The following is a 25,145-nucleotide window of genomic DNA, read 5'->3' as shown; positions in this document are numbered from 1 at the left end:
ACCTTAACCCCACCTAACCTGCACATCAAGGGATAATTTAGCGCGGCCAATCCACCTAACCCATACTTCTTTGGACTGTGGGAGGAAACCGGGGCACCCGGATGAAATCCACAGGGAGAAAGTGCAAACTCCACACAGGCAGTCACCCAAGGCTGGAATTGAACCCGGGCCCCTGGCGCTGTGAAGCAGCTGTGTCAACCACTGTGCCACAGTGCCACCCATCCGCATTTCAGCAGTTTTTCGTTTCCTTTGGCTATTCTTGCATCTCTCTTAGTTATGTTGGGCATAATGTGACTTCAATTTGTAGAAATAGTTTGATATTCATCTTATTTGTCTTTGAATATTATCGCACTCCTTTTTTTGATTTTGCACACATAACAGTCTTTCAGATGTTATATTTGACTCTTCACAACTTCTAATTTATATTCTATTCATGCTAAACCTGTAAGATTAACCAATGGGCCTGTCCCGAGTCTTCAGCTATTTCAGTCACTTTGGCCGTCGATAATGAAAGCTCGATTGGTGCGGCAAAATTGTAAAATTGAAACGAATACTTTGGTCTCTATCGCCCAGGTTTTCTCCCGCATGGAGGCCCGAGGTCTGGCTCGGTTCGAAACACTAAATCTAAACTATGCTTACCTCTGGTTTGCTCTTTGACCTCCTGAGTCAGGACTTGTATGTTTTCAACAAATCTTTCAGCTGCTATTATAACTTAGATCAACTTTCACAAAAACCTCAGGCCCCACACAACTGGTAGTGCAACCTGCATTCTGAAATGTTAATATATACTCAGGGACTGTACTTAATGAAAGCACATGAGCGGGATTCTCCCGCAACTGGCCGGATGGCCCGACGCAGCGCCAAGAGCGGCGCGAACCACTCCGGAGTCGGGCCACCTGGAAGTTGCGGAATCCTCCGCACTTCCGGGGCGAGGCAGCGCCGGAGCGGTTGGCACATGCGCAGAACCGCCGGCGTGTTTCCTGCGCATGTACAGGGGGGTTCTTCTCCGCGCCAGCCATGGTGGAGCCCTACAGAGGCTGGCGCGGAGGGAAAGAGTGCCCCCACGGCACAGGCCCACCCGCAGATCAGTGGGCCCCGATCGCAGCCCAGGGCACCGTGAGGGCCCCCTCCCTCCCAGGGCCGGATCGCCCCGCGCCATCCCGAATTCTCACCTAGCCGGCCTCCAAGCCAGGTCCCGCCGTGATGGACCATGTCCATTTCACGCCAGTGGGACTGGCCGAAAACGGGCATCCGCTCGGCCCATCGGGGCCAGGAGAATTGCCGGGGGGGGCCGCTGCCAACGGCCCCTGACCGGCGCGGCGTGAACCCAGCCCCCGCCCAAAAACCGGCGCGGGATAATTCGGCAGCCGGCGTCCGAGCGGCGGGGCGGGATTCACGCCACCCCCTGGGGATTCTCTGAACCATCTGGGCTGCCCCATTACTTTTCAGAGAAATTTCCAGAGATGTATATTTTATTGACGGATTTTTCAGTACCAACTTCTTTTAAGTAAATAAAGCGGTCAGTCTAATGTGATCAATCTCAGAAATATTTCTGTTGCAGCCAAAGACCAGCTGAAACCATTTTGCAAAATTAATTTTTTTTAAGAGTACCCAATTCTTTTTTCCAATTAAGGGGCATGTTAGTGTGGCCAATCCACCTACCCTGCAGATCTTTGGGTTGTGGGGTTGAGACCCACACAGACATGAGGAGAATGTGCAAACTCCATCCCCGACGTCATCCCCGCGCATGCGCAGGGGAGGAGGTCACTTCCAGCTCCGCCATGGTGAAGACCACGGCGAAGGCGGAAGGAAAAGAGTGCCCCCACGGCACAGGCCCACTCGCCGATCGGTGGGCCCCGATCACAGGCCAGGCCACCGTGCGGGCACACCCCGGGGCCAGATCACCCCGCGCCCTCCCCAGGACCCCGGAGCCCGCCCGCACCGCCTGCTCCCGCCTGCTCCCGCTGGCAAGGTAGGTGGTTTGATCAATGCCGGCGGGAGAAGCATGACAGCGGGGGGAGTTCGGCCCATCGCGGGTCGGAGAATCGCCGGGGGGGGGGGGCACGCCGACCCGCGCGGAGCGATTCCCACCCCCGCCAAATCTCTGGTGCCATGAATTCGGGACACGGCGGGTGGGCGGGATTGACGCCGGCCCCCGGCGATTCTCCGACCCGGTGGGAGGTCCGAGAATACCGCCCATTATCTCCTTTGTTCTCGAATCCCCAGAGGAAGCAAGTTCTCTTGATCTATTTGTGTCGTGTCAAACACCTTAATCACCTAGCCTCAGGAGAACCCAAGCCAGCTTTATGCAAAATGTCCTCACAGTTTAACCCTCGAAGCCTCAGTATCATTCTAGTGTATCTGCACTGCACCACCTTCAAGGCTGAAATATCTTTCTTGTGGTGCAGTTTGCTACCCAGAACTGAACAGAGGACAGTTTGAACATCCCTGATATCAAAATGCTTGGGGCCGAGTGTATTGGATTTTGAAATTTTTCAGATTTCGGAATATAATGTTTGAAGGGTCGAAATATGTTTTGCACTTACCAAAAAGCATTTTCAACGCGATGATCACAGTGAGTAATATAATTTAATGCACATAATGCCTGGTTCTGATCAGGTTTTGGCGCAAAAACTGTCCGGCCTCGGGCTTGTGACTGTCTGCAGCGCATCGCCCGGGAATCTTCCCAGAGGCTTGTGGGATTTCCCGCTCGGGATGTCATGTCGGCACTCGAGAAAAAGTGCGGATTTCGGAGCTTTTCGATTTCGGATAAAGGTCTGATCAAAGTCTACACATATGAGGCAGAATTCTCCATCATCGGTATCCTTGGGTCTCCCGACGGTGTGGCGTGGTCACAACGGGAAATCCCATTGGCCGGCTGTCGGAACGGACGGTCCCGCTGACCGCGAGGGGGCGCCGTGCAGGAAAAGGCAGCGGGCAGACCAGAGAACCCCGCCCACCAAGTGTGATGGCCTCCTGTTTGTATTCCATTTTTTTTTTTTTTTTTTAATAAATTTAGAGTATCCAATTCATTTTTTCCAATTAAGGGGCAATTTAGCTTGGCCAATCCACCTACCCTGCACATCTTTGGGTTGTGGGGGCGAAACCCTGTTTGTATTCCATAATGGCCAACGCTCGAGTAACCTTTTCTAAAAATTGCTTCTGTACCTCCCCACGAGCTTTTCCATAGGGTTGAAATTCAAGGTTACTAACATGGGAAGCTGAATCTCTACCACCAGAGCCAGGCTCTGAGTTTACAAAGGGGATAGAAAAAATCTGGTTCCTGAATGACAGAACTTGCAATCCCAACCACCATGGCAGGATAATTCCCACCGAGGACTGCCAGGAACCCGATTAGCCTCTCATTGATAGGATTGAAGTGAGCATCCAGTAGGAATTCTGCTGTGTTTACGTCTCCTACTCGAAGGCAGCTCTCAGAGGCTGGAGCTGATGGGGTCACAGGAGGAGGGAGCTCGGAATGCACGGACACCTTGGAAGATCCTGAGTGGAAGCCCCAGGAGCGACCACTTCCCCCCTTTGGGTGCCCAAGGTTTCCTCCCTAATTCCTTGTGGAGAGGGGCACCTGGAGGGAGGTCTAGATGCCCTCTCCCTCTCTTGTCTAGCCACTGGGATTGCTCACCCATGGCTACTGCGCTGAAGTTCAGGTCTCAGTACAGATCCAGCAGAAACTCTGTTCTGTTGGACCAGGGTCTCCATGGCATCCATCGTCCTCCCCATGGAGATGTTTGTGCCAGAGCCATGACATTAGAGAGCACACGGGTGCACTCCTCCCCCTCACGTGCCTATGTTAAGGGGCTCTGACACCTCTGCCTGGTGTTCCCCTGTGCCTCTTTGACACTCCAGCATCGTCTCCACGCTCCCTTCCAGAGGCTCATCACCTGACTCTGCCCCTTCTCCAGCAGTCATGCGAGTGCCCGACACTTTGAGTCTCACTGCCTCTGTCTGCGGTGGACACGTGTCTATGTGGTGACCAGCAGACTGTGAGCCTGAGCCGAACCTAGACATATCACCCACCGAGGTGTGGGTCTCTGGGCTGGCAGAGGGTGCAGGTGAACACTGTGATGTCTGTACAAGTGTGAAGTCGGCCTCATCCTCGTCCAAGGTCTCACATGGGCTGGGGCTGATTTCTGCAGGGGAGCTGCCTCCCCCTCTTCCTACTGACACCTGGAATGGAGAGAATAGAGAATGAGTGACAGCCTAGGCTGGCTCCCACACTGCACACAGTGTTACCCCCAGGTTCTGATATCAGAGATTATATATTACATTCCGCACTGGATACTTGAGGGAGATGCTCACAGTTACTGTCCTTCCTTGCCAGCACAGCAGCCTGCTTTTCCTATTTTGTGAGGGGGAGGATTTTGGCCATGCCCCCTCCTGTCTTCTACCTCTCTTACCTGCCGTGCACTGTCTTCTCCTGCATTAGGATAGATAGAAGGATTGTGGAGCACTTCAGATGCTAAATAAAGCCACATGCTGCTATTTATGTGGCTTCTAAGTGACCTGGTGATTCGCCAAAGCTCATTCACCATGTAATAAAATGTATCTCCAATAGCACTGAAGAAGCTAGAGATGATGTAGGACAATGAAGGTTGATTGATTGAAACCCAGCCCACGCTCAATATTCAGTCCCTTCACTGCTGACCCGTAGTGGCAACTGTGAGTACTGTGTGAAAGATGCACTGCTGCTAATCCTCTCCATACCCATGTGTTCTAGCAGCTAGAAGAAGGGCAACACTAGCATGGCATCAGCAGCATCTCCTCCTTATCCTCCATTACAACCCCCCTGACTACTCCGCCCCCCACCCCCACACCGCACAATGGCTGTGGCTTCAGTGTGGTTGGGTCAGAAGCCCACAACTGTCTCCCTACCATCAGATCACATGAAATCCAGTGGGGCACCCCAGCACCTTGTGAATGGCTTTTAGTGATGGGCAACACAGATGCTGACCTTGCCATTGACGCCCACGTCCAGTGAGCCATTCAGAGACCGGTGAGCTGAGTAAAGTAGAGGGTTCAACCCTGGTGGCACAGTTGAGGTCATTCTGCTGGAGTGTCCTCCACTGCCCGGCTGTGATAGTGACCATCCTGGCGACCACCTGAGAGGATATTCCTCCTGCCCTCCACGGCCTGGAGGAGAATCATTACAGAGGCATTGCTAAACCTTGCGGCAGGTGCATGTTGCTTCCTGGATGACATGTTGGTGTTTGCACAAGGAGCAATGCATGAACGAATGTCCGGGTACCTTTTAACCATGGCGGCAAGCCATGGCAAAGGGGCGCGTGACTTCCTGCCCACACTGACCCACCATCAGCATTAAACCCCCGATTTGGCGATTAGGGCTTGATCTGGCATGATCACCCATTGCGCCCTCTGGAGGAATTCCCGCCAGTTTCCTGCTCCTGCCACCAGACCTATGACAAAGAAAATCCTGGGCATTGTTGTGGTTAATTGGTGAAAGGCCTGTTTTCTAATTCACCCTTTTCTTACCCCAACCCTACACTGTCCAACCTAACTTTGAATATTTAAGAAACAAAAACAAAAAACTGCCAACTACGCAACCAGCATCTCCACAAAACCTGCCTCAGCTTTGAAAGATCAGGGGCGGGGTTCTCCGATCCCTCTGCCGGGTCGGAGAATCGGCGGGAGGCAGCGTGAATCCCACCGCCTCGCGCCAGCTGCCGAATTCTCCGTCGCCGGTTTTTTGGCAGGGGCGGGAATCGCGCCACGCCGGTCGGGGGTCCTTGGCAGCGGGCCCCCCGGCAATTCTCCGCTCCCCGATGGGCTGAGTGGCCTCCCGTTTTCGGCCAGTCCCGCCGGCGTAGATTAGACCAGGTCCGTACCGGCAGGCCTGGCTCTGTGGGAAGCCTGCGGAGTCCTCGGGGGGCGCGGGGGTATCTGACCCCGGGGGGGGACCTCCCTGGTGGACTGGCCCGTGATCGGGGCCCACCGATCTGTGGGCGGGCCTGTGCTATGGGGGCAGTCTTTCCCTCCGTGCCAGCCGCTGTAAAGCTCCGCCATAGCCGGCGCGGAGAAACCCCCTGCGCAGGTGCAGAAAATACGGCAGCGGTTCTGCGCCTGCGCCAGAGCATGCTGGCCCTCCTGCGCATGCGCCAACTCACGTCGGCCGGCGGAGGCCCTTCGGCGCCGATTGACGTGACGCCAACCCCTCCTCCGCCGGCCTTGCCTCCGAAGGTGCGGTGGGTTCCACACCTTCCGGGCAGCCCGATGCCGGAGTGGTTCACGCCAGTCCTTGGCGCTGGTACGGCCCACCCCACCGGATAGCAGAGAATTCCGCCCCAGGACCTTTCTAACAGCACCATCTTTGCATAGGATCATTTTGCTCCTGCTAATTGTTCCAAAAACTACCTCTTGCTGTATAAGAGGGAGAAGAAAACCTTCAGAAGAGTTCGTAAAACACATCTGCGGCCGTGCCTCCACGGGAAATAATTCGGGAGTAACTGCATTGGGCTATATTTTCTGGCCCTTCTGCGGTGGGGGCAACGGAAAATCCCGGCCACTGTCATATTGGTGACCTAACCAAATAATTGTTTATACGGCCTCTATTCAGAACCAGACAGTTTCTTCCAGAAATGCTGCCTTTTGATGTTACGCAGATTGTAACAAACAAGACAACATGGCCGACAGATGACATGGTTGGCACTCCATGGGTGGGATTGTCCAATAATGGGGCTATGTCCCCACGCCCGTGAAAGTACGCGCGCGAATCACTCTGGACTTTCCTGAACAAAGACCGGAGCGATTCTCTTACCTGGAGGGGGCTAGCTGGCTCCGGAGTGATCCTCGCAGCTCCGGCTGCCGATACGGGGCCTGCACTTCCGGTCAGGGCTCCGCGCATGCCCACGGCGGCCGCCTGTGTCAGCCACCCTGCGTGACATGGCCGACCCACAGCCTGGACCAGCACCAAGAAGATAGCCCCCACCCCTCAGATCGTGCCCGCTCGCGGATCAGTGGCCTCAGATCAATAGCCTGGCCGTCCTGGAGGCCACCCTCGGTGAAGGATCCCCCCACCCCCCACCAGGGCGGTCGCGGACTGAGTCCGCAGCCGCCACACCGAGTGCCAGCCAGGTGGAACCATGAGAGAACCGCGCTGGCGGGAACTCAACCAGCTGCACTTGAAGAATGGCCTCTTTCAATGGTCCCCGACTGGTGCCGCGTCGACCGCTCGCGCCCGATTGGCAGCAATTCCCCGGGGGACTGGACCCTATCTCGGGTTTAAAACCCATTCTCCTCCCCCGCGCCGAGCACGGTTTCGTCGCGGGGGCTCGGGGAATCCAGCCCATAACTTTATGATGTATAGCAACAAAAAAACAGAAATGTAAATATTGAGGGAAATCTTACTAAGAGGGTAGTTAATGCTATTCTTATCTTGGAGGGACGGCGAGGGGATTGTATGATTTGAATTTACTGATTGGCTTAAATCCCACACAACTGCTGACAAGATTGGTACAGTGAGGCCCTCTGATGAATCATCCAGTCCATTTCCACTTTAGTGAGCATAAAACATATCAGTGGCATGGCCTTGGAAGCAGCACATGTCAATAATCTGTCTCCCAATTCGCTAAAAGTTACAATTTTCCAAAGAGGTTTTCAGCCAATCAAGACTGAGAGTGCTCAGGGTTCATCTCCGTATTAATGGTGGATCAGCATAGAAAACTAGTTTGTCAGATAAACAATGGACGAGAAATAATGAATAAACTGTGGGGGAAACACTCAAAAGGTTAAACTTAAAGAATGCCTTAGAAGAGAAATTCAGTGAGGAAAGCAGCTGGAGAAAGTCGAACAGTGAAAGACCAGCAATTGAGCGATGAGACACAGAGATTATTGACTGTTGATCTCAATCTCATTGGGAACAATGGGACACACCTACGAACTTTCATTTGCTTCAGTTTAGTTGATCAACACTAGGAATTGTTTGGTACTGATTGTGGCCTGGGCTGAACCAGGAATAGTTGAATGAATTGATTACAGGAATAATGTGAATAGATCTGCTGTACTGCCTGTGGTAGATTGGCTATTAACTAACAGGGTATAAATTTGTGTACATTTGCCAGTTATTAGTCTTCAGTAGCAAGAAACAAGTGTGAAACAGTCGCTTTCCCGTACAGAGCTTGAACATTGCTGAAAAGAGGGACATGTTATTGAGGACAAACACAAGAATGCCAAATTTCAAATACTCGCAACAATTTAGACCGCAGACGAAAAGGGTGCTGATTGGTTGACAAGTCGACTGATTGGCTGAGGGGTCACCATGGAGAAAGCAGCAGGGAAGTGTAGACTCCCCAAGCTCCTGGATAATTGAAAAAAGGTGCAAGACTTGAACATATTCCTTTTGTTTGCGGCGAACAGGTCCCTCCCTATGAATATATGTCACTCCTAGCAAGTGTAAATAAGCCATGTTATACTTGACTGATTATCTGACTGATAAGTGATCTAATAGCTGCAACCAATGTAAGATAATCAGCCAAGCCCGTAACATGGTTCATTTACACTTGCTAAACGTGACATACATTCATAGGGATCCATTCACTGCAAACACAAGCAAAATGTTCAAACCTTGAGGAGTTGAGGAGGCATTTTAAGTTGGTTTTGTGAGGGCCACAAAGAATCCAGCACGAGTTGAAGGATAGAAAGAAATAACATTTATTTACAATAACCATATATATGCAGCAGCAACTCCCTTGCTGCTCACTCTCCTCTAGCCGGTTCCAAACTGGCCAGCTTTATTTATGCAGGGAATCTGCTAATGATTTCTCCGCCCCTCTCATTGGGGAAGCTCATACTCCCAAAGGATTGTGGGATTGCCATTAGTCCTCAGCCAGTGGGAAGCAGGGAGCTTATAACAGTTGGATAACATGTTGGTGTTGATGCCACTGTGCGGAAACCACAGGTTTAAGCTGGGTGAGGGGGTTGGATGGGATGTATGTAAAGTGGTAGGAGGCGGGGTTGGAGCAGGTGAGGGATATGGTCTCAGAGGGGAAGTTTGTGGGGATGGGCGAGCTGCAGGAGAGGTTTGAGCTGGCGAGGGGTAGCGAGTTTAGGTATATGCATGTGTAGGACTTGGCGCAAAAGGAGTGGCAGGCGGTCCCCCAGTTACTGGCGTATACGTTGTTGAAGCAACTGCTGCTCCTTGACAGCTTGGGGGCGAGTAGGATTGGGGACATATACGGATGGTTGGGGGAGCAGGGCAAGGTGAAGATAAAGCATAAGTGTGTGAAGGAAAGGAAATAGAATGGGGACTTTGGTGTGAGGTGCTGCGGGGTGTGAACTCAACCTCGTCCTGCGGGAGGATGAGCTTGATTCAGTTCAAGATGGTGCACAGGTTGCACCTGACTCGGGCGAGGATGAGTGGGTTCTTCCAGGGGGTGACCGATGGGTGTGAGAAGTGCGAGTGGGGGCCAGCGATTAATGCTCAGATGTTCTGGGGCTGCGGGATGCTGGAGAGCTTCTGGGAGGCAATGTTTGGGACGTTATTCAGGATAGTGGGGGCTGAGGTCAGGCTGGGCCCAATGGTGGCGATCTTTGGGATTTCGGAGGGGCTGGAGTTTCTGGAGGGGAAGAGGCCGATGTGGCACTGGAATGTGGCGACTAGGGGCTTTTCGCAGTAACTTCATTGCAGTGTTAATGTAAGCCTACTTGTGACAATAAAGATTATTATTATTATTATTAATGGCCTTCGCCTCTCTAATTGACCGGCGAATGATCCTTTAGAATTGGAGGTCAGATACGCCTCCTGGGGTGGTGGCCTGGCTGGGGGACTTGTACCACTCTGTCCGGCTAGAAAGATTAAGTCAAGCTGAGGGTTTTGAGGTGTGATGGAGGCTGTTCATTACTTTATTTGAGGATCTGTTCGTCACGGGGGATAACATTTAAAATAACAAAATAACATTTTGTTGATGTTATAGATGTCTGGAATAAAATATCTATGTTTAAAAAAAAGCTATGGAAATTGGAGCGACCGTCAAGATTTCTAGCAAAGGCCGTCAGAATTTTAAATTCATTATTTAAGTCACAGGTGATGCCAGAAAGTATTCCCCATGTTGAAGTTAAATTCACCAGACCCTGGCTCAGTTTCATGGTTCATCGATCATGCTTGGCGGATATCTGCCATCAAGAAGGAACCCTTCCATTGCCAAACCGACAAAGAAACCACAGCGAGACTGCAGCAGGGCTGCTGGGGTGTCACCAGAAGAGGCAGATTGGCATTTTGAGGGACAGAAATGAAATTAAATGAAAATCGCTTATTGTCACGAGTAGGCTTCAATGAAGTTACTGTGAAAAGCCCCTAGTCGCCACATTCCGGCGCCTGTCCGGGGAGGCTGGTATGGGAATTGAACCGTGCTGCTGGCCTGCTTTAAAAGCCAGCGATTTAGCTGAGTGAGCTAAACCAGCGAGAGCTCACGCAGATAGAATAGCAGGAATAGAATCGCAGGAGACGAGGCCAATACAATGTTAGGCGGACCTCAGGATCTTTACTGCTGTTTCCTGGAGGTTACTGCCTCATACTTCATGGCAATCCCAGGAAGAGGTAGTAACTTGAGAAGGCACCAGAAACAGCTATTGAGCACCGTACCTGGACTTTACGTTTTCCGTGCAGTGCACAAAGGAAATTGTAACAGTGGTGCAGGGAAGGAATTGTGGCTGTTTACATGACATGGCAACAAGCCTCATGACCTACCTTTCCTTCTTTGCTCATGCTCACCCACCCACGGCTTCAAAAAGGGACATGGTTACATTGAAATAAGTACATTTCTGATACAAACTGAGATGTTAATTCATAACAAATTCTGTTGTTATAAAGGAGAACTCACAAATATGATACCTTTATTATAATCCCAGTTTACAACAATGATAAAGCAGGATCATTGTTACAATCAAGGAGAAAAAGTCATCAAAGAAACTATAACCTGACCATGTTAACAGAAGGAAAATTGATGGATTATGTGGAATTACATAAAATACAGCATAGAAACAGAGCATTCAGCCCAACTGATTGATGTTTTATGTTTATGTTCCACGCAAGTCTCATTTTCTTCATCCCACGGTGCGATGGTACAGTGGTTAGCACTGCTGCCTCACAGTGCCAGAGATCCGGGTTCAATTCCAGCCTTGGGCGACTGTGTGGAGTCTGCATGTTCTCCCCCATGTCTGTGTGGGTTTCCTCCGGGTGCTCCGGTTTCCTCCCACAGTCCAAAGATGTGAAGATTCGGTGGATCAGTGCGCGGAGTAACGGTGATAGGGCGAGGGGAGTGGGCCTTAGTAGACTGCTCCTTCGGATGGTTGGTGCAGACTTGATGGGCCGAATGGCCCCCTCTTGCCACTGTCAGGATTCTATGGATTGCAATTCTATTGCTCTCTCCCTCATGAACTTATCTAGCTTCGCCCCTCTGCCTCGCCCTCTCAGTGTAATAGCAGGTTCCTCAATCTCAGGACCGACAAATAACGGATCCGCACATCTATTCTAAATATATCTGAGAACCACCACACTCAGTCACTGAAAAAAAAAACATGGCTTTGCTGCCAAAGACCATTTGATGGAGTTCCTTGATCCAAACGAGAAGCCACAATGTGGAGTCTGCGACCAGCCAACAATCATATTTTTCTCTGGCCTGCTTTGAACACTGATTCCTCATGAAAGCGAACATCAAGAGATAATTGGAGTTACCAGTTGGATTTCAACAACTCGGGAACAAACCGCTCAATCCAACACTGCAGTGCTCAACGTTTCAAAATGATTAAAAACAGGTACGAGGAATATCAATGCTGGAGCACTCCCCTCTTGGAATTTTCTCTCAATCGGCTGCTTGTTATTTTGTTCCCACTCAGCTACACCACACAGCTGCACAGAATACAACTTGCCATATGTGCTTGCTCTTCAGTTATGCAAAACAGCTTTAGGCATAGTTCACTCTGTTTCCAAAGCACAGTCCATTTATTTAAAATAGACTTTAAAGGCTCCTGTAAAAGCCAATACACATACCTTATTAACCCAGACACCTGTCCAGCCTCAAGGAAGGTTCCAGATCAATTCTTATGAACAAGCGACTAATCTGCTGAGAAATGTTTGGTTTGGAGCGGGACTCACGTAAAGTCAGGGCAAATGGAAGCTGAGGGCTCGGAATGCTAAACTGGGACGGATTTTCGGCTGCAGTTCGACTTTGCCAGCACAACATTTAAAATATATCTTACCTTCAGTCCAGATGGTCCTGCAAGGCCATTGCTTCCAGGAATTCCCGGTTCTCCCTATAAGCAGGTAAAGTAAAAACAAAACAGGGTCAAAGTGCTTTGGTGTGTGCATAGAACATACGGTGCAGAAGGAGGCCATTCGGCCAGTCGAGTCTGCGCTGACCCACTGAAGCCCTCACTTCCACCCTATCCCCATAACCCCATCGAACCTCTTTTGGTCACTAAGGGCAATTTATCACAGCCAATCCACCTAACCGGCACGTCTTTGGGCTATGGGAGGAAAACGGAGCACCCGGAGGAAACCCATGCAGACACGGGGAGAACGTGCAGACTCCGCACAGACAGTGACCCAGCGGGGAATCAAACCTGGGACCCTGGCGCTGTGAAGCCACAGTGCTATCCACTTGTGCTACTGTGCTGCCCATGTAACGACGTGATAACCTATCCCTTTGACCAAGTTTTTGGTCACCTGACCTAATTATCTCCTTTTGTGGCTCGGTGTCATGTTTTGGCTCATAATGCCCTAGGGATGTGCCTTGGGAAATCTTAAAAGCCACTAAACAAATAGTTGTTGTCATGTGCTTAATACTGTATCCACCCTTCTTCATCTAGCCCCATCCATATATACCTCTATTCCTTTCACCCTCAGGTGTTTATCTAGCTGTCCCTTAAATGTTATTCTAACCACAACGCTATTCCCTACCAGGAGATCTTGACGGACGTTGCATTCAACGGCATTCGTTTGCACTCATTGGACATTAATTGTGCTCAAAAGCGATCATTTAGCCACCGTTTGACATCAGTTGCACTCGAAAGCTAACATTTAGCTAACATTTGCACTCCAGAGCAACTATTTAACATTGCAAGGACTGTAACTGACATCATTGTCATCAGTTTCCCCAAACTGGGGCACACAAACATTTGTAACTGGCAAAAGCACTTCCCTTGAGCATTCTGACACCATAAACAATCATAGAGTTTGTTCTCCATATTCCTGAATTGTTATCGTGTCAACCATCCTAAAGCTGAGCTAACTTTAAAAAAGCAGACTCCCTTTTAAGATACGTGCTGATAAGCTAGGTTTACATTTTTCATAACCTATTAACCACCACCTGCCCTGTTGGACTGCAGCAGTCTTTTTACCCCACTGCAACCCATAGCATTTTCCTTCCCTCCCCCTAAACACCCCCAGCCCATCCTGGATTGCAGGCATTTACTTCCCCCATCTCCCCCCTTCCTTATTCTCTCATAGCCTTCCTCCGAGCTCTTCCCTCTCTTCTCCCCACTCCCTCTCTGCCCCCGACTCCTCAACGAACCATGGCGCCCAGGCCCTGCGCATAAATACTTGCACCAATCCATGCCCGTGCGACCCCGACATGAGAGTGGTGGAGCATGGCGGAGGGGTGGAGTATCGGAGATTCAGCCTGTTAATCGCATTTAAATCCATACAAATTGCCAGGGTATCAGTGCAGTGCTAGATTGGCACTGCCAGGGTGCTAGGGGCAGCACTCAGAGTGCCTGGTCTTTCTAGGAAGGGCTTCAGAACAGAGGAAACCACAGCAGGAAAAGGCTGTGATTTAAAACAACACTTGCTCATTCTAGAAGCACTTCAGAACAAAGAAAAGGCTTCTATGAGAAAATTGCGGTTCGAAACAACAGCTGCTCAAAAGAGGAAGCACCTCAGAGTTAATAGACCGTGAAGAGCTACAAAAATAAACAAAGCTAACACTCCTTTGAAATAGCCTGCACCTATCAATCCAGAGGCTTGTTAAGAGCAATGACCATGAAATTGAATGTAAACAACACAGTTCAAAGCTTTTACCCATCTCAGCAAGCCCACAGGCTTGAAACAGTTAAAAGGAATGACATTGGATGTTAAAAAAGAACTTCAAAGGTTTCCAACCCATCAAAGGAGTGACTTTTTACCTTCAATTGGCATATCTTTGAATTTGACATGCTGGGAGAGACATCAAAGTTTTGAGTATTACAGAGGGAAGAAATTTACCTTAATCTGACAGATCACTGTTATTGGCATGCTGGAAGGCGGTTTGAAGGTTTTCAAGGCAGCAGTGGAAAGACTTACCATACAACCCCCATCCTGGGAAAGACCCCCGATATGAGCCCCAGCCCAGGACTTCAACTTGCCCCCCTCTCTTGAAGGACCCCTCATGGCACCTTGGAACAAAGTGTGGAGAGTGTACTCCCCCCTTCCTCTCCCTCATAATCCATGGTCCTCACTTTTAAGGACCAGAACTGATTGGTGCTCACAGGACTTCCAGCTGGGGGGGGTGGGAGAATCCTGTGAAGATGCAGAATTCCACTTCAATCTCCTGTTACTGGGCGAGAACCTGATCTCGCTGGGGGAACAGGCCGGGAGACTCATGACGGTTTTGATACCCGGTAAGAATCCCTTTTTGGGTCTCATGCCTGATTCAACGGGCAAGTGGGAATCCCGGCTGGGGCGAACGGCCCTGGTGATCCACCCCCTTAATAAATTTGTACGGTATTTCAGTAACTAATTTTCTTGTATTTTTCAATGCAGGTTGTTGAGCACATTTGATGTCTTTGAGCGTATTTGATGCCTTTGATGCCTTCCAGCGCCTTTTGTCTTTAATTACAATTTATATCAAAGTTGGTAAACGCTGCTGATTGCACAAAAATTTCCTTCCAACTTAGAACATTTGATGTCAAATGATCACTGATCACTTTTGAACGCATTTGAATGCAAAAATTATGTCAACTATTTCTGGGAGGTAACATCCAAAATTGTCTGGTTTCTTACACATGATGCTTATGGCATTTTACTGCCTTATTTAAAACAAAATTGCAATAAATTTGAGTGAAGCATGTAGTGAAGGTACACGTTTAAGGCCAGAAAAATGGATTGGAAGCTGCTGGAGAATAAATACTAAAGAATTATGAAAACAAATCATGAACGATAATCGGGGAAAATAAACAAAAACATTAAAAATAAAAAAAGGGAGTTAGCTAACACATCAAATCAGTAACAATACGTTTGAAAATGTTTCTGGGTTTTTTTTCTTTGGTACTAAAAGTCCAAAATCAGAGTAGCAGAAATTACATATTTTATAATATTTTTGTTGATTCACTTCCCACACCTGTGGTGCACAAGGCAGACTTTCATCTGCTCCCATAGCGGTTTTCTTCCTGGAACAGAGGCTTGTAGCCTAAAGGACACCACTCCTACATCAACGGAGCTAACCGGGGTGTCTCTACAGCGCTTACAGCCTGTCATTGGCGTGTTGGAAGGATTTTGCAGATTGACCTGTCAACCTGTTTGACCGCGTTATGAACGCAACTTCCTTGGCCGTCAAGTCCCGGAGTGGGACTCGAACCCAGATTCTCTGGTTCAGAGGCAGGGATGCTTACCCACTGCGCCACAAGACCTCCTATAAGTATGCGCTAGTGGTTTTTAATAATTTGGATGAAGTATTCAATTAATGGTTGTGCTTGGAGTTCAACCAGCTTCTCGTCCAAAATTAGGTAAATACTAATAACCAACCACCTCCATGGATTTTGAACAAACACAAGATTTTCCAGCGTGTATCAACATGTTTCTGAATTTAAGACTAAGAAGAAAGGTAATTAAGCCGGGATTATTTCATCCTATATTTGAGAGTCTCTTTGGAGACTCCAAAACAAGCTGGAAATTTTATTCACCAAATTACAGTACTTCAGCCAAATTCCATATTCCCTCTGCATCATAGATTGACCACAGACAGCTGGGCAGTATCTGAGATTAACAGCACTCTTCCATAGAGAGGAAAATAAAGATTATCAGAGGAAAAGTTTAAACTGTTCTCAGTTTTTCAAAGCCATTTAAATTTAATTGGAGGTGAACTTGGAATGATTAGGTTATTCCTAATGGCTGCGACCCATGTTAATCAGAGAAAAATATTGCCTCCAAATTGAGTTCCAAAATCTTTCCTTAGAATTTGTGGCAGAGATAGAGTGGAACCGCAGAAATCTTTTTGACACAGGGCAGGGAATTCCAGGATTTTGAATGAAATGTCATGAGAAGTCTTTTCATGGTGGGAGATTCTAGGATAAGGAGACATTACATTAAAATGAGAGCCAGACCCTCTGGGAGAGAAGTTAGGAAAAACTTCATGCAAAGGTTGAGAGAATTCTGGCATACTCTCCCACTAAAAGTAATACATGCGAGATGAATTAAATAATTTTAAATCTGAGCTCGATGGGCTTTTGCTCAACATCAGGGAAGGGGATGTGGAACCAATGCAGGTGGGTGGAATTAGGATACAGATTAGCCATGAATGGTGGAATTGGCTCGAGACCTGCTCCTGTTTCTATCAGCAGTCTTGTAACACTGTTGGTGACATTAACTGCAAGGTTAATACTTTCAAGGTTCACCATCAAGGCACAAGTCAGGGGTTATGATAGAGTACTTCCATTTACCTGGATGAGTATGACTCTGACACTCAAAAATGTTTGACACCATCCTGGACAAAGTAGCCTTCTTGGTCAGCACACCATCCACTCCCTTAAACATTCACTCATTCCACCATTGACACACAGTGGCAGCAGTGTGTACCATCTACAAGCTGCATTGCAGCAACTCATCAAGGCACCTAGAAAGACAAGGGTGGCGGGTATATGGGATTGGCACAAGTTCCCCTCCAAGTCTATAGTGACTGGGAACTATATCGCCATTCCCTCGCTGTCGCTGGGTCAAAATCCTGGAACTCTCTTCCTAACAGCACTGTGGGTGTACCTACACCACATGGATTGAAGCGGTTGAAGAAGCACATCAGTACCTTCCCAAGAGCACCTAGGGATGATTAATGAATGCTGGCCTAACCACTACCACTCATATCCCAGGGATCAATAAAAAAAGGAACAGCCAGTGAAACTACTTTGACTTGGAGCAATAGTAACATCATTTCAATAAGTATTATCATTCACGAGAACCTATTAAACTTCTGTGTCAAACAAACAAAAACATTTTACAAAATGACCACTCCATTTTATTCCTTGAAAAAACACTTGCTTACCAAAGGGCCGTACGATCCAGGAGGGCCAGGGATTCCTTTCTTGCCTTTATCCCCCTGCAATGGAATTGGTTCCATAATTAAGAAAGTGCTTTTGGGGGGGGGGAGGGGGGGGGGGGGGGCAGCAGCAGCACAGGTGGAAGGGTGATTGAATCGAAATCACACAGAAAAGTTACTTTGGAAAGCTGCTCAGCAAACAAGTTACAGCATCACAGAATCGTTACAGTGCAGAGGATGGCCCATCATGCCTGAACCAGCTCTGTGAGTGAGCATTCTAGCAAGGGCCATTCGCCCATCTTCTCCCCCATTGCCTATCTCTTTGACCAAGCATTTCACCAATTGTACTAATATTGCTTTGCACGCCTCGCTGTCCACTTTTATCTGATAGCACTCCAGCCTCGGGATGTTTCCCATCTTAGAAGTGCCAGATCATCGTGAAATTTGCAGATGACATCAGGTTGGGTGGGAGGGTGAGCTGTGAGGAGGATGCAGAGATCCTTCAGTGTGATTTTGGACAAGTTGAGTGAGTGGGCAAATGAATGGCAGATGCAGTATCATTTGGAAAAATGCCAGGTTATCCACCTTGGTAGCAAAAACCAAGAAGGCAGACGTTTATCTGAATGGCCATAAATTAGGAGAGGGGAATGTGCAATGAGACCTGGGTGTCCTTGTACACCGGTCGCTGAAGGTAAGCTTGCAGGTACAGCAGGCGGTATAGAAGGCAAATGGTCTGTTGGCATTCTGTGCTGTACTATGTTCTATGTTCTATAATAAGAGGATTTGAGTGCAGAAGCAGGGATGTCTTGCTGCAATTATACAGGGCCTTGGTGAGGCCACACCTGGAATATTGTGTGCCGTTTTGGTCTCTTTATCTGAGGAAGGGTGCTCTAGAGGGAGTGCAGCGATGATTTACCTGACTGATTCCTGGGATGGCGGGACTGACATACGAGGAGAGATTGAATCAGTTAGGATTGTATTCGCTGGTGTTCAGAAGAATGGGGGGGGGGGAGGGGGGATCTCATAGAAACCTATAATATTCTAACAGGACTGGGCAGGGTTGATGCAGGAATGACATTCCCAATGGTGGGTGCGTCCAGAACCGGGGGTCACAGTCTGAGGATACGGGATAGACTATTTAGGACAGAGATGAGGAGAAATTTCTTCACCCAGAGAGTGGTCGGCCTGTGGAATTTGTTACCACGGGAAATAGTTGAAGCCAAAACATTTTGTTTTCAAGAAGCAGTTAGATATAGCACATAGGGCAAAGGGGGTCAAAAGAGATGGGGGGAAACCAGGATTAGGTTATTTGAGTTGGATGATCAGCCATGATCATAATGAATGGCGGAGCAGGCTCGAAGGGCCGAATGGCCTCCTCCTGCACTTATTTTCTATATTTCTATAAATACAAGCTCTTATTGTTAGCTCAATGTCACCCATTCACACAGTGGTCAAGTTCAGTAGGTAAGGAATCTGGTGACAACCGTTACCTTCGTCATTTTTGTCTTGGGCAGTCAGTCCAGTCTGGCTAAAATCCTTCTGAATGACTTGACTGCAAGTAAGCCTGGGATTTCGGCAAGCAATGACTTAAAATCTCAGAGGAGCGGGTTTGCCAATAAGAACATTCACAGATTGTGGCTCCCAAAAGTAGAAAGCAGGGAGGGGGCGAGAGGTGGAAGTGCTGGATGGGATGTTGTGTCAGGATGAAAAGAAACTGGAATTAGACTCCACAATGAAATGAAGTGAGTTGAACAGATGTGGTATTGTAACTGGTCACGGGAACAGCAATTCTGTTGGTGTTTAGTCCGCTGCAAGCCATAAGATTATAAGACGTCAGAACATAAAGAGGCCATTCGGCCCATCAAGTCTGCTCCGCCATTCAATGAGATTGTCACTGATCTGATGTGATAATCCTCAACTCCACTTTCTCACCTTCGCCCCATAACCCTTGATTCCCTCACTGATTAAAAATCTGTCTATCTCAACCTTGAACATACTTAACAACCCAGCCTCCACAGCTCTCTGTGGTAAAGAATTCCACACATTCACGACCCTCTTGAGAGAAGAAATTCCTCTTTGTCTCCAATTTAAACAGGCGACCTCTTTACTCTGAGATGATGGCCTCTGGTCCTAGACTCTCCGACAAAGGGAAACAACCTTTCAGGATCAACTTTGTCAAGCCCCCTGAGAATCCAGTATGTCTCAATAAGGTCGCCTCTCATTCTTCTAAACTCCAATGAGTACAGGCCCAATCTACTCAACCTCTGCTCATAAAAAGAAATCTCTCCATACCCGAGATCAACCTCGTGAACCTTGTGTAGGATCCATTTCTCCATATCTATTTAGAATGTAATAAATTTGCAACCCATGGACACACACCCCTTAACTGGGTGCAATCTATATGTCAGGCCTGAGGGCACAGGAGGTCATGTGGCACAATGGGGCTGGTTTAGCTCAGTGGGCTAAATTGCTGGCTTTTAAAGCAGACCAAGCAAGCCAGCAGCACGGTTCGATTCCTGTACCAGCCTCCCTGAATAGGCGCCGGAATGTAGCGACTAGGGGCTTTTCACATTCACTTCATTGAAGCCTACTCGTGACAATAAGGGATTTTCATTTTCATTTCATTTTCAATGGTAGCATCCCCCTACTGCTGGAACTGAAGCTCTGGGTTCGAGTCCAACACCAGGACCTGTTGGACTTGGAAGGAGTGTTCATAACATGGTTCAACAGGGCGATAATCAGCTCGGAAATCCTTCCACCACTTCCCTCCCACTATTCCCCAACGGGGAATAAAGTTTGGCGTGAAGAAACACAAAAGGAAATGCATGTTAGGTGATATCCCAAAAGGATTTTCCCATTATAAAGCTCGCTCGATGGCACAGTTGTGCTGAAGACTGCACCTGCCTATTTCTCTCGGTGGGCAAAGCTTTATAAGTTCCAGATCCCCATACCCATACCCGCAGCATCACTGACACGCTGAAGGAAATGTGTTCTGTCATGGCTCTCCGTGGGCAGCATCATGGGGAGATATAGGGCAGGTCCAGAGCAAGGAGAAAAACCAATGCTTTCAGAAATACGTAGGTCAGTGTGAGGACCAGAAACAAAAGTGTGGTGGAAAACGTTCCTCAAAAAGGTGTTGTGGCTAGGTCAACTGAAAGCTACAAACCTAAGATTGGTTCTTATTTTGTTCGTCAAGGACATTAAGGATATGGACCAAAGGTCAGTAAATGGATTTGTTACAGATCGACCATGTTAAAGTGAATGGTAGAACAGGCCGCCTGTTCCGATGAGTGATGTATTTGTTTTCAATAATTGTGTAAGAACCATTATATTTCTGTGCACCCTTTCCCAGTCACCTCCAACAGTAGCTCGCGCCAAACTGCATCTGCCCTTTAAATGTTGCTAAGATCATAAGAATTGGCAATGGGAGGCAGTGGCGTGGTGGTATTATCACTGAACTAGTAATACAGAGACCCAAGGTAATCCTCTGGGACCCAGGGTTCCATCCCACCACAGCAGACGGCAAAATTTGAATGAAATAAAAATCTGGAATTCTAAGTTTAATGATGAACATAAAACCTTTGTCGATGGGTCATTAATGTCCTTTAGTGAAGGTTACGATCCAGGTTGGTGTTATAACTGGATGAGAAATTCCCAGAATGGAACCCTGGCTCAAAACACTGTAATTTTTACTTCTTAAAAATAAAACCTGGAGGAATAGAGTGACAGGACCGCTAATTAGTTTTAACAAGAGAAACACATTTACTAAACATGAAAAAATTAGATTATAATACAATACTCCTTTACTCCCTTCTTGCTTAATGATTACACACAGCTTTTAGGATTACCATGGGTTACAAAGTACATCTTAAGCTACAATTGCCCCATTAAGCACTAAGTCCCTTTCAACCACACAGGATGACTGTGGTTAACCAGAGATGCCCCAGAGTGCAGAAGGAGACCACTTGGCTCATCGAGTCTACACTGACCCTCTGAAAGAGATCCTTACCCAGGCCCCCACCATATCCCCATAACGTCACCTAACCCACAAATCCCTGAACACTAAAGGGTAATTTATCATGTCCAATCCAGCTAACCTGCGCATCTTTGGACTGTGGGAGGAAACCGGAGCACCCGAAGGAAACCCACGCAGACTCGGGGAGAAAGTGCAAACCCCACTCAGTCACCCAAGATCGGATTTGAACCCGGGTCCTTGGTGCTGTGAGGCAGCAGTGCTAACCACTGTGCCACCCTACTTGTCAATCAAATTCCCTCAGGCTCCAAACAAGTAATCGCTTGTTCGTACAAACATATCACCTTGAGGCATCTTTGAAGGAAAGGAATTATTTTTTGCTTGTTGCTCTGGGGTCAGAATGGCAGACTCCAGCAACTGGAGGGGTGGAGCCTCCAGTGGTCATTCTGTGGGGATGGCCATTGCCACTGGACGGATCCCTCCATGAAGAAGGCTACCCCAGCCCCACCCACCCACCCAACTCCAGACCACGATGGCCGGGAGCTGGCAAAAATCTACCTGACGTCCTCTCCATGCAGTGGCGGCCCTGTCTGACATCGCTAAAATGCTGTTGGGTCAGGAACCTTCTACTAATTGGCTATTTAATTGGTTTAATTGGCTGCCCTACTCTAGTGGCAGGTAGCCCTGCCGCCGAGATTCGCACCCCTGAGAATATTCTGTGGCAGCCGTAGAGGCGGGCACCCCTCCTGTTGCCTTACACCGCCATTTTCAAAGGCTTCCCACCTCCTAGTCCATCTTTCAGAGGGTCGGTTAAATCCTGCCTATTCTCATTCGCACGCAGTCATGTTAATTCTGCAGAGTGTAGTGAAAGTACATAAACCAGGGGTGGGCAAACTACGGCCCGCGGGCCGCATGCGGCCCGCCAAAGGTCTTTATGCGGCCCACCAAGTCATTAAAAAAAAAAAAAAAATTTTTTTTTTATAAGGTTAATGCACGGGGCTGTTGGGTTACTTACTGGTATAGGGTGGATACGTTGACTTGAGTAGGGTGATCATTGCTCGGCACAACATCGAGGGCCAAAGGGCCTGTTCTGTGCTGTACTGTTCTATGTTCTATATGAGGCGCCCAGAATCATAACCGGGTGAAATAATTATGTTACTTAATATACTATGCGACCCTTTAAAATTGTGAATTTCTGAATGTGGCCCTTGCACGGAAAAGTTTGCCCACCCCTGACGTAAACCGATGAATGCACAAGAACCATTTTTCAAAAATGGTTTGGAATATCACAAGATCCATTAATTGACTCAGTTTTGATCTATTCTGCAATAATGGCTGATACACTGCAAAACGTATTAGTCAATCCTTGGTTCGTTGGTGTTTCTAGATTTGTGTTGAGTCAACCTCTCGCCTGCCAGAATAGACTGCGATGATTTATGCGTGCTTATTAGTTAAACTCTCGGGAATGACACAGCACTACCATCCACTTTAAAAGCACAGAATGAAGCCAAACTACGCAGCCAACATACAGTACAAGAACGAGCGAGTTCCCACTGGGCTTGTAACTTTATGCGAGATTGAGGATTTGCTTGCGACTGGAGTCGAACTGGAGGAGAAGTCCAAGTGTTATTGTATAATTACATTAGTTCTGTGGCCAATAATGTTTGAATGATAATGAGCCAAGCGTTGCTGGAAACATAATGGTGGGTTCACGACGTCCGGCCTCATTGATGCATAAATAAGCCAGCACCTTCAGGTGAAGAAAAGAAATATCCTGTGGTGATGATTGATTTATGCTACTCCGCCATTCACCTTGCACACACTTGTTAAATATGCCCATTAATTGTCCATTAAACTCGCCACAGAAAGTTAGGACTTATACTAAATAAGTGTGAGTACATTTTAAAACGATGTGCTAATGGTTGCTGCAATGCCAATCAATCTCGCCAGCCTTTAAATGGGAACAATTTAAATCCCTGAGCCACATTCCTCGTGAGGTAGATTCAGCCTTTTAGTGATTTAAGCAATTTCGCCTGTAATATTTAATATTTTCTTACTTTACCTCCTTCTCTTTTCTCCCCTCTCTTTTAATCCGATATTCCTTTTCCTCTCTATTACTTTTTCTGTACCATTTGGACTCTAATTTACCCTCTTCCTTCATTGTTCCCCTAGTTCTTCTCTCAATCCTTAAATCTTAATCATAGAATCATGAAATTTACAGTGCAGAAGGAGGCCATTCAGCCCATCGAGTCTGCACCGGCCCTTGGAAAGACCACCCCACTTGCTGGTTAGGGAGATATCATTCATAGAAGACACAGGTACACAGATTATTAGTTTGCACTTCCAGCTACTCACCGGTACGAAAACATTTAAACTGAAGGATTCAGAACAAAGTCCAGTTAATAGCGCACACTTCGAGATGCCTGCTCCAGCATGACTTGGTCCCATGACCACGGTGTGGCGTCAAACCGGCTCCAGGAATTCTTGGGGCATCAGGTGGCAGTTCGCGGAGGCCTGCCTCCTTGTCTTGCCCCACACTTGCAGGGTCTGTCATAATATCCACTCATGTATGTAATGAGATGCAGACAGGCAGTGATTGACACACATGATGACCAGTAAGCATACAACACAGTACAGCCAATCATCAGACAGGACACTACCACTATAAAGCCAGAGGGCACTAGGTTTCCCACTCTCTCTGGACCCAGCTACTGAGACAGTCAGAGTCCACGAGCTAGCAAGTGCAAACACCATGCGGTAGCTAGTAAGTCTGGTCAGGCTACTACAAGGTCACCAGTCAGGTAAGTATAGTGTCGACCCACAGCTGAATATGTATAGCAGTTCTATAGTTGAAGAAAACAGTGTTGGATCTTCTCCAGTGTTAGACGTGTGTTTCTAACTTCCCTGCATCGAGTGCAGTCCACATCGAACCAACCTGCCTAACACATCAGGGTCATGCCCCCCCAAGCTGTATATAAGCAACTGTCTCTCTCTCTCTCTAATGGAGAAACAAGTCTGTGGTTCTTTGTAAACGATGACAAATTATCTTAATCGCATGCCAGCATGTCTGGGTGTCCGATCATCAACCTGACTTATTTTCAAATCATAAAAGACACAATAATGTATTTCTGTTTGAAATGTTGGCAGCCAGCCAGTTAGCCACCATTTTGATTTACTTTGCACCAGCTGGACACCTGGAATACATTTCATTTGCTGCATGTGCCCAACATTACTTCCTGGAGGAAGATAACTTGATGAATGTCAACTGTCACAACTTGGCAATTAACGCTATCCTTCCTGACCACAGGATTGAGGCACAGCTGGATTGTTTGGCCCAGAATGGGGTTCTGCAGGCAAGGGATCATCAGCCGAGAGCAGTGTTGTGTTGTGTGTTATAACCGTTGCAATGATGTACACAGAACATATACTTGTTTGACTAGAAAGATGATTTATTAACAAACATGTGGAAAGATAACTAACGAACTATAATACAGACGATGGCTGCTAAATGAATTCAGTGAATTCTCCTGGAGCTCCTGTAAGTGCGACTATTCTATTGTACGCCTTACTACCAACTGGCAGATGTCTCAAGTCACGTGATAGATCTCTATCATTGCCTGCTAGTCGAAGGTCGTACAGACAACTATGTGCATTAATAGGCAAGTATATGCATTGATGTGTTCATGCATATCACCACAAACAGTAGTGGGGAACATGATGTTGGGCTAGAGGGGCAACCTATCAGAGTAACTGAAAAAATATTGGAAGGGAGCCAATGAGGACCACATATTTGGTCTTGCTCTGTTGGGGTAGCTGATTGGAGGGGAACCGGACTCATGCTCTGACCTCTACTGGCTGCATTTAATCAGGAAAAATTCATTTATTAAAGCAGGAAGTGGGTGTAACAGTTACCATGATTC

At 47.8% G+C, this 25,145-nt stretch overlaps 1 protein-coding gene across 1 annotated transcript in view; it reads right to left on the bottom strand.

Annotated features, from left to right (window-relative positions):
* Positions 1-25,145, bottom strand: part of si:dkey-225n22.4 (collagen alpha-1(XXI) chain) — a 229,012-nt gene that overhangs the window by 108,100 nt on the left and 95,767 nt on the right. The window contains exons 15-16 of the mRNA XM_038810217.1: positions 17,259-17,312; positions 12,229-12,282 (exon numbers count right to left, since the gene is read on the bottom strand). Of these exons, the coding sequence (XP_038666145.1) occupies positions 12,229-12,282; positions 17,259-17,312 (108 nt within the window). The remainder of the gene's footprint in view (positions 1-12,228; positions 12,283-17,258; positions 17,313-25,145) is intronic.

This window comes from Scyliorhinus canicula, chromosome 10 (assembly GCF_902713615.1).
Source record: "Scyliorhinus canicula chromosome 10, sScyCan1.1, whole genome shotgun sequence".
Taxonomy (NCBI): Eukaryota; Metazoa; Chordata; class Chondrichthyes; order Carcharhiniformes; family Scyliorhinidae; genus Scyliorhinus; species Scyliorhinus canicula.
The sequence above is the reverse complement of the archived record's forward strand: the minus strand, read 5'-3'. Positions and strand labels throughout refer to the sequence as shown.